Here is a 10,822-nt window from a genome sequence, read left to right on the forward strand (position 1 = left end):
TGCAAGGTTACAATACAGACATGATAAAAATCTAATTTTCAGACAGCTATGGTGTAGTTTTGCAATCAGCGGTAGAAGAGTAAAACAGCCGCCTCAGTCATCTCTTTGGAGGCGCTCCAACCTTGTGACTGTCCCAGTCTGTCCCAGTCAAATGCGGGGAAGTCCCCACACTGATGAGGGGGGTATTCAGGGAAGTATCCACCTCCTCCTACACAGTACTGGAGATAGAAACGAAGCATGGATGCACTGTATAACATTACACATACATTATATAATGCAGAAATGCAATGATGGATTCAGACCCACAGTTTCAGTGTTGCATCCAGTTGGTTTAACCCCAGAGCAGATAGCCATGGCTGCACGTTCATTGTTTATTGCTCTGAAGGTGATGAAACCTGCTTCAAACTCCCCTTTCATAAAACAGAAAAGAAACTGAATTTAAAAGGCTACTTTGTGAAACACAGAAACCATTTCTGATAATTGTCACTTGTTTTAGCTACAATTTTATAATTCAAGGTTCACCATCAACCAAGATTTACTTATATTAAAAAAGGTAAAAGACCTCCTCTTTAAATCATAATTGTTGTTTCTTACATTTCTTTGTAAGAATCAAACAAAATAGATTTAAAGGTTTAATCACTTCCTGTCTACAGTCCCATAAACTGATATTAGTGGTAGCAACCTTCTCATCTCACTCTCAACAAGAAAGCAAGCATGTTTTCCAAAACTTTTCCTTTGATGAATACAATTAATGAAATGAAATGTTGGAAAATGTAATTACATATGAATGGTTCCAAGGTTTTACAAATGTCGTGTTGCTTCAGCCCCCCAATTTAAAATTTAATGTTATTATGATTATTATTATTCAAACATTTGTGTCTCAAGAGTTTACTTGTACTGCCTCTGAAAACCATCCACTGAAATAGCTAACAAAATGGCAACTGGTGGAAGATTTAAAATGCACGATTTGTGTTCCCTAATTCTACTTAGTCACTTTTTTCCTAAAATATTTGTCTCCCATAAATAACTTTAACAACAATTGATAAATAATAATGATGGTGAAACAGCTTCATTCTTTACAGATAAGCTCCTTACTTCTTGGGTTGGGTCCGTATAAGTTTCTGGTGGACTCTCTGTCTCCATGATCATACACAATGGGAATAGCTGGCCCTCTGTTGCTGCACGAGCCAACGTTGTATCTCACTGGATATTGCTAAAACAAAAGCATGTTATAAAGAGAAAGAAGTTCCTGTAGTCCAACATTGCTTTACAATTGCTTCCTTGCTGACCAAGTTACCTTGAAGAGCTGAAAGAGGTTCCCCCCATACAGACGGAGGAAGCGGTTGTTAGTGTGGTAGCGGAGGATGGCTGCCAGGTTCCAGTGCTCCAGTGGGAAGGTGTTGGGAACGTGCCACACAGACATGTCTTCTGCTACTATATCATAGTAACCTGGATTCTGTGAAAATGCAATACTATTATCACAACTCTAATTGTGCTTTGGATCATATTTCAGTTTTTAAATGAGGAAATGACAGACAGTGCTCATTGTTACATCTTGAGACTTGCTGTAGCTCTGAGAGTGAATAGACACTAACCGGGCACAGTAGAAAACACTTCTGACCAACTATCTGACCAACTAGTGACTAATGAGTCATGAAAACTGGGTCCACGTGTCTCTTAGGTAAAGTAGATTATCTGGCTTGGAGACAGTGCAGTTAAGCACCAATGGCGGCATATAGCAACTCTGCTTTCACTTTCCATTGCAAATAATGTTGTGTGCTGTGTGTCTGTGCCAGTACCTTAAAATCATCAGAAGTTGCGCTCTCTGCTGTTCCAAAGGTGTTTCTATTGGACCAGTTCCCATCTCCATCTGGCATGTTAGCATTGTTGCCCTGTTGGCTGGACCAGCGGTCGCCCACTGTGCATTTTCCATAAACGCTGTTCTCATGGACACTTGCCACCAGAGTCCAGCCGCCTCCCGCAGTAGTCATATCACAGAAAGTCTGATAGACCATGCCGTTAGCAGTTGTCAGGTAGTACAACCCATCTGAAAATATTATAATAAAAGGTTGAAATAAAGGTCCTCTGCTTTGATTTATGTAAGATATAAACCCAAATACTAAATCATAATATTATATGTAAAAATTGGGCTTCAAAGTTGTGTAAAAAGCAGCCTCTTTCTCTTCTCCCAAACGCTGTGGGAGTGCCCTCAGAGTCCGCTGAAACCCCGCCCCTACCAAGTGTCACCTGTCAGTCAAAGTCACCACCTCTACCCGAAACTACGTCTGAGAGCTTTCTGCTGCTAACTCGGCGGCTAACTCGGTGAGTAACTCGGCGGCTAGCTCGACGGCTAATTCAGCTAACTGGCTAACTGTAGACTGTATTAGTAGCTTAGACTGTATGAGTAGTAGTAGTGTGCGCTGAATGTATTTATACCTCTACAGTAGCAGGGGTGGGTTTATGCTAATCACCTCCTCGTTACGTAACCTGGCAGTGATTCAGACCTGCCCACTAAATCCTGAACACAGAAATCTTGAAACACAGTTTGTGAAGCCTAGCTCTACAATTCAAATCTAAATGGTTGAAATGCTTTTCACACCTTTTTTAGAAATACATTTATGACCTATTTAATGTGTTTAGAAGAAAATGTCTGAATTCACTTTACATGGTTACATTGTGGGTTAGGGTGTGTAATTTACTGCATACATATTGATGCACACAGTATCCATCGGGGGGGTTTTTATTTTATTTTTTTTATAATGCTTACAATACTCTAATCAGCATTAACTGTGTTTCAAGTTTATTTTTCTCTTTTCCTTTATATTTGCATCGCAGTTATGCTATCCCCTCCCATCAACCACACAACATTAGGGCTATACATTGTTATTGTGTACTTATAGGTGCAGTTCTTTGCCTGTTATCCTACATATTGGAGGAGCATGCAGTGCTGTTGGTACAGGCTGCTTGCCCGGCAGCCTCCATAATAGCGAGTGGGATGTGCCACCTTTTTTTTTGGTTGCTGCCTGGGGTGTTTTTGGGGGTTCTTGTTAACTGTTACACTGTTCTTATTGTATTTTTTTATAAATGCAGAATGACCATCAGAATAGGTCAGTGATGAGTCCAATCACTTTTATTTCCTGGAACTGCAGAGGTCTTGGTAAGGCCCTTAAGAGGGGGAAAGTATTCGCACACTTAAAGTCCCTGTCATCCAATATTATTTTCCTACAGGAAACCCACATTTCACCAACAGAACAGAGACTACTGAGGTCTATATGGGTGTCACAAGTTTACCAATCCACTTTCTCCTCCAATGCAAGAGGGGTTGCTATTCTTGTCCGCAAAACTGTCCCATTCATATTCAAGTCCATGGCTACTGACCCAGGCAGGAGATTTGTCCTTGTCACTGGTGAAATTAATTATTTTCCATTAGCTCTCTTAAATATCTATGCAATTAAATATTTTTCTGAATGGTGACCAGTCTGCCCTTTTTGTCTTTGACCCCTGCAATCTGACAAGAGGCTTCTCTGGCCTTTAGCTGACTAGCCAAGAGTTTCCCAGCTTTATCACCTGACTCATACCATTTTTGCTTGAGTCTTAAGAGAGAATATTCAGCCTTTTTGGAAAATATTTTATTAAGCTCATATTTAGCTCTGACTAAGTATGAGAGGCAGGAATCGGTGGGTTTAGTCAGTGAAGCCAAATAGTAACAGTGCACAATGTTCTTTGCTTGACTGTATTGCTGATATTAAGCAGTGGTTGGCCCAAAATTTTCTTCACTTAAATGAGGATAAAACTGAATGCATTGTGTTTGGGGATACTGTGACAGCTGGCTTTGGCACCTTGTCTTCAAAGTTCAGTTCAACTGTCAGAAATTTGGGAGTGACCTTCGACAGTCGTCTAAGGTTTGACAAACAAATTAACAATGTTGTCAGGACTAGCTTCTTCCAGTTGCGCCTCCTGGCCAAAGTTAAAATGTTTTTAAGCCGTCACGACCTTGAGATAGCCATCCATGCCCTAATAAGTTCCAAGTTAGACTATTGCAATGCACTTTATGTCGGCGTCTCCCAGTCTTCCCTCAGTCGCCTCCAACTTGTGCAAAATGCTGCTGCCCGTCTTTTAACTAACACTAACAGACGTGTGCACATCACTCCTGTTCTTAACTCCCTCCATTGGCTTCCTGTCTTTTATAGAATTGATTTTAAACTTTTAATGTTTGTTTTTAAAGCTCTTAACGGCCTCGCCCCACCGTATTTATCTGAGCTTTTAACTGTCCGTAATCCTGGTAGAGTTCTGAGGTCAACAAATCAACTCTTGCTGGAACGGCCCAGGTCAAAGTATAAGCATTGGGGTGACCGAGCCCTTTCTGTCGCTGCCCCCAGGCTCTGGAATAAGCTCCCCATCGAGATGCGTACTATTACTGACCTGGGCCTCTTCAAGTCCAGCCTAAAAACGCACTTTTTTAGGATGGCTTTTAACACCTAGTAGTATGACACTTTCATTTTATTTTATTTTATTTTATCTTATTCTATCTTATTCGATTTTGTTGTATTTTATTGCTTTCACTGTTATTTCATTGATTTTATTGTTTTTAATTGTTTTTATTTTTCTCTTTATTTATTTATTACCTGCTGTAAAGCACTTTGGTACACCGCAAGGACTGTTTATAAAGGGCTGTATAAATAAACTACATTTACATTTACATTTAGTCCAAAATTGTTTCCCCAATCTTTTGATTTCTTCCTCATATCTATGGGTTTTTTCCTGATCAAGCTTCTTTGAGATGGCAGATTCCTGAATCAGAACCCCCCTCATGTAAGCTTTGAAGGCATCCCAAACATTGATTTGTTTAGTACTGCCTTTATTAGTCTCAAAGAACATATTAATGTGTTTTTTGAGGTCCTCACATGTCCTTTTGTCCTGCAGAATACTAATGTTCATTAGCCATGTTTTAGTTCTTTCAGTCTTGCTTCCTAATGTGGCCACAAGACCCACAGGAGCGTGATCAGAGATAGCTATCGTTCCTATGCTACATGCCCCTTTGTTAGCGATTAAGAAATGTGCAATTAAGAAATAATTGATACAGGAGTAAACGGAGTGTCTGTTGGAGAAAAACGTATAATCTCAAGCAGTTGGATTAAGTAACCTCCATATATCATGCAAGCCGTTTTGTCTACAGAGCGAGTTGATTGCATTCACAGTTTTGAAGGGTCTTGGTATTCCGGGTTTGGATTTGTCTAAGAAAGCGTCAAGAAGTTGATTAAAATCGCCTCCTAGTATGACTGAGAAGTCTCCAAAACCCAGAAGAATTATTTTGATGTTGAGAAAGAAGTCTGGGTCTTCTTCATTTGGAGCATATAATATCACCATTTGGCCAGAAAGATTAACCAGAAGTCCTAGGATGCGCCCCTCGCTGTCTCTGAATTTTCTCTCCACCCTTACATCTACACTTTTGGAAAATAGTATAGACACCCCTCTTTGTTTTTTGTTGTGGCAATTATGATAAAAGAAGCTTATCCATCTACCACATATTCTAGCTGCATCTCTCTCTAGCAAATGAGTCTCTTGAAGCATAATCACATCTGACTGTTTTTGTTTTAAATAATCCAGTGTCTTGTGTCTCTTTTTATAGGACCCTAGCCCGTTTAAATTCCAGGAGGTAAACTTTGTTATCTTTTTATCCATATGATAAGTAGGTAATGTCTAGCCAGTGGTTTAATGTATCCAAAACCATGTGAAAATTTGAAGTGCCCAAACATAGCCCAATAACACCTGACTGGTGGTCCCCTCCCAGGCAATACATCGAGCCCATAGCTCTAAAACACCCCATATTACCTTCAGCCATGTAAAGTGGTTCGTGATTCACGAAGAGCTACGACTCCAATGGTTATTATATAATTAACAAAAATCCAGACAAAAGTGAGAACAAAAATCAGCACTGATCACTAGAGCTACAATAGTCTATTATCGTTAAAGTAGTGCTTTAAAAACAAGGGAGGCGTGCGTCAACCCGCACGGAGTAAATGGCACAAAATTCTCAACAGAGTCCAAAGTGGGTGTTTTAAATAAAAACAAGCCAAAAAGGAGCAATCATTCCATAAACATGAGTGGCGCTCATGTCATTATACATTATATGGCATTGAATGCTCATCAGATAAAGTCCCAACTGAGGAAAAGAGAGCAATCACTCCACATACCGCTGGGCAGTGTACATCACGCATACATGTAATCATTAGTTTAAATGTCTCAAGAGGAGGCATGGGTAAAAGACATTGGTGTGGTGATTTCAGACGAGTTATGGATGAAAAGTTTGGACGGGATTAAAATATGTGCTATTAATGCATGTCTCTGCTACCTGTGATAAATGTAAGTCGGGTGATGGGAACCTGGGCCATCTTTTTTGGTCTTGCCCAAAACTCACTAGCTTTTGGTATGACGTTTTTAAACTGTATAGTGACATGTACAATAGACAGTTAGTCCCTGATGGTCTTTTTGTGATATTGGGTTGCTCTGATTTTTCCTTGACTCTTCCTTCTACATTACAACAAGCCCCTGGCTGAATGACATGGTCTCCTGTCTATACCTTGAAGAAATACAGAACACCTTGTCTAATTCCTACCCCAAGTTTCTTAAGGTCTGGGGACCCTTTATTGACCATATTAGGAATGAGAAGTGTCTCACTGGGACCTAATTCAATTGGAATATGCTGTATTGCATTGTATGTAATGTGCTGTCATCCACTTGGTTAAGTTTTTTTCCTGACCTTCCTTGACCTCTCTGTCTTAGTTACATATATTATATATATTATACATTTTAGTAATTGCATGGATTGACATGCATATGCATTTTTATTGTGAGCTGGCAGTGTGTTTTCCGCTTTTTTTGTTTGTTTGTTTTTCTCCATTATTTCAGTATGTTATGTTATGTTTTGTCACTCTGTCTATTTTGTTCTCCATGTTGTGAAAATGCAAAACTCATAAATAAAATCTATTTAAAAAAGACACAAGAACATTATGCATCTAAAGTCATGGAGAGCTCTAACCAAACTCCTTCTGAATATGATATTCTGATATTTGAACAGAATGCGTTTGAGGGGACTGCAGCACATTTAATGTATTAAACTTGAATTCAATTCTTAATTTTCCTTTGCAAAGTACTGCATTGATACATTTTTCCTGCAGGTAATGCCAGCTTACCTTCATGTGCATTATATCGGTCCCTGATCTCTTTACAGCTCCTTGCAACATAACTGGATCTGTTCTTCAGTTTCTCCAAATGTTCAGAGTTGGTCCTGGTGAGGTGGGTGAGCTCCTCATTTACTGAAAATTAGTTGGATGAAGTTAGATAACATTGGTATACTGTTGCAAAGCACAGTGCATGAGCATATGTAGGAAATATCATGTGTGTATTTACCTGGAGCTGCAAAGGATTCATGCTCCACTGACACCAAAACCACCAACAGCAAAAGAATATGATATAACATGTCTGTGGAAAAAAAACATAATAAATACATTAGACATAAACATCAAAGAACCTCTTTTGTAGCTGTTAGAGTATATTATTCATTGTAGGAAATCCTCTTCCAGTACCAACACTCCTTTGTATTTTCATGTAGCTCTATATTCAGCACAGAAGTCAGGCTTGAAATTGAAGTCTCTGAGAGTGCTGGCTGAGCTTTTATCCTTTATGGACAGAAAACACACCACAGCTGGTGGGTCTTTATTAGTAATTTATTAACATTTACAACTGCAGGTGACTGAATAACTTGTGCACATGACTTGAGTGCTTCTTTATGGTAGCAATATAGTTAAAAAATGTTGGTAAAACTGAGTCACTGTAATAAGTCACCATGTAGGTATGTATATACAATCATGTTTAAATAAACAACAGGCAAGAGAAACAGAAAGAAGGAATTTTGTACTAAAAGGACAAACTTTGTAAGATATGCACTTGACAAACTTGAAACTGTGAACCTATTCTTTAAATAACTAAAATGAAAATCAAAGTTTCACACTTATGGAGGATTTCCTGCAATCTGGCAACATTTGATCCTAGTAATGACTTAACGTAATTACATTAGTAAATCCATTATTGTAATTAAAGCTTCTGAACCCTTTCAAAATCACTCCTCATTAGAAATTGTTCCATGCTAACAAAAAATCAATCAAACATATCACTATATAGTTTTAAATTATGAAAGGCCGTGTTTTTTGTGACATTGGCACTCATGCATTTCCTGCATCTTATAACTGTATCAAAAACTAATCTTACATCCAATCCCTTTTTGCTTTTTCTTCATTATAACTGTATTTATATATAGTATACATTTCTTCTTGCTGTCTGTCCTCATTAGCTGTCCTGTGACCCTCTAATGTAAATCCTGTCCTGCTTTGAAGAACGTCCAGGCCTGACATTGTTTGTCAAATGACAGGAGTGTTAGGACATGTTATTGATGCATCTATTTTTGAGCTGTGTTGATAGCAGTAAGATGTGATGTGGTCAATGCTCAATCATACTCTCTTGGCTCAAAGTGCAAAATATTTCATGTTTAATCAATGTTTGTTAGATTATAATAATCTAATCTTATTGTGTTATCTTATTTTGTTGCTTTCATTAAACTTCCTTTTCCCCTACATTTTTTTTTGGCTTACTGACTGCAATAAATGGCTCTTGTTTCTGCTGACAAACTTTTATAACTGCTCTTGTCTCTTTAACCCTCCTCTGTGGGTCCTTCCACTGAGCTCATCAGAGTCCTGCTCCACATCTCATCCATGTAGACCTTCAGCCAGTGGTCTCACCTCTTCACAACCACCACTAGTGTCTCAGGGGGATGTTCCTGTACAGATATCTCCCTGAAAACCATGATGTCTAATCACCAAAAACTTCTCACAAACTTCTCCTCAAATATCTCTATTGTCTACACTATACGTCAAATAAATTGAATTACTCTCTAAGTGTCTCCTTCAGTTGAGTCTCTCCTAACTGAAATGAACTGTAGGTGCAAGGGTTACTGATAACAACAATATATGTTACTGGTACTACTTTGTGTTGTGTATCAAAACAAACGTGACTAACACAGATAAGGATATTGTTGTAAAAAGCCAAGTCCTCACCCCTTTTCTATTTCCTAGACATGGATCCACCCATTTTCATCTGAACTCACCCTCAACTGATTGCCTGCTACTCTTGATATCTCCCTTTCCATTGCTCTGTTTGGCAGCAGGCCTGAGCACATGTGAGGAATTTAATCATATTATCAATAATTATTCGTAATTGATGTGGGTCATTCTGTCTTTATACTGCTGCAGTTAAATGGTTTAAGATTCATGCTTGAATGTGGCTAGATACTTAACCAATGTTGTATGTTGTATGTATGTTTACTTATTGGTAAATATTGTTTTGGTCACTTTGATGATAGTACAGACTGATGGTTGTGTGTCAGTGGTAAGTGAGCATGATTTATTAGCTTGGATTCTTTCGCAGATGTGAATCCTTAGAACTGATTGACGAGTAGAAATGTACTTGTCTAAACTTTTAACACATTAAAAGTATAATTTAAGTATAGAAAAATAGTATTGTAAGTATTTTTCACTTTGGATTAAATCTATTGCTTCTCACTTTTTAAAGAATCCAGAATATATGAACATGCAAATATTTTAAGTTATTTTTAAAAAGGTTTAATTACTGGTCATAAGACATTTCCTACTTCATATGTCCATTCTCAGTGTATGTGAACAGGAGTCTTAAGTGAAACAAAGTCACTTAACCTAAAATTAATTCAAAGAGGTAATAGTTGAATTTACTGCCCCACATCAATGCCTCACTGATAATGAATCAGTTCTCTGCAGCACAGAAAGACATAAGGTGTGAATTTTGTCATCTCTAGTGATTTTGATGCAGGATAACACATCACTGTATGCTCTATGAAACAGAGGGTGAATAATTTACATGAGTTTTAAATTACAAAAAGACTGTATTTACTGTACCATTGGTGATCAAGTTGTAGTTGTAGTGTGACAGGGCGTAACGGTTCAAAGGGCGTCTAGTCCTGAGATCTTTCTCAACTGAGTTTATCAGACAGTTAATATATAGATATCTGTGATGGTTATGTGAATTTACATGTTGAGCCACCAAATCTCTTAAAGTTCTTGTGTTTGTTAATAATCAACTACAGCAGTTTTTTGGGACTATTGTGATAGTTGCAAAATTTGCGACTTCCATTGCACAATACTCTCTTTTATGTTGTGTCAATATTGATGACAAATTTTGCTCTTTGACCAGGAAACTCTAAGTGACACAGGTGTCACTGATGCATTCTTTATGATTCTTGTTTAATTTATAACAATGTTATTTTTATTTCTCATAAATTGCACTTATGTACACAAATACAAGTTTTGTGTTATTCTACTGAACTCAGTGATGCAATGTCTGATTCCCACCACTAGATTTCACTGTTCTCTTGAATTTATCATTTTCTGACTAGTACAAACATTGACTTCTGTGTGAGTGTGTGTGAGTCTGATCTATTTTTAGATGCTTGAAGGACACTGTAAGAGTTGGTGGCAGTTTCTCTGACGCTCACACTAATAATTCAACTTCTTCACAAGAATAAGAATCGGCAGCCAGCTGTGCACCCACAGCTGCACAGACTGCTGATCTCCTCTGGAAATATTTACTTCTTATTAATAAAGTATTGTGCTAAATAACTGTGTCTTCTCACTTCACTCCTATAGCTTCTTTTAATTATTTTGTCTATATTTCACAGTAAATTCCTCAAGTGCTTCTGCCTTCTTTTATTCATAGTTTATGGTTCACTTTCTCTCCT

General features: G+C 38.0%; 2 protein-coding genes across 2 annotated transcripts in view; both read right to left on the reverse strand.

The window, feature by feature from the left end:
* n4bp2 (NEDD4 binding protein 2) overlaps positions 1–10,822 on the reverse strand; it is a 102,856-nt gene that overhangs the window by 16,489 nt on the left and 75,545 nt on the right. The gene's annotated exons all lie outside the window — the stretch shown is intronic.
* Positions 66–8,770, reverse strand: LOC128365830 (intelectin-like). The gene is made up of 8 exons (XM_053326434.1): positions 8,713–8,770; positions 7,411–7,482; positions 7,194–7,316; positions 1,800–2,047; positions 1,298–1,456; positions 1,096–1,213; positions 307–410; positions 66–218 (listed from the first exon to the last, which is right to left on the reverse strand). Exons 1-8 carry the CDS (start codon positions 8,768–8,770, stop codon positions 66–68), a joined length of 1,035 nt encoding a protein of 344 aa, XP_053182409.1.

This window comes from Scomber japonicus, chromosome 2 (genome assembly GCF_027409825.1).
Source record: "Scomber japonicus isolate fScoJap1 chromosome 2, fScoJap1.pri, whole genome shotgun sequence".
Taxonomy (NCBI): Eukaryota; Metazoa; Chordata; class Actinopteri; order Scombriformes; family Scombridae; genus Scomber; species Scomber japonicus.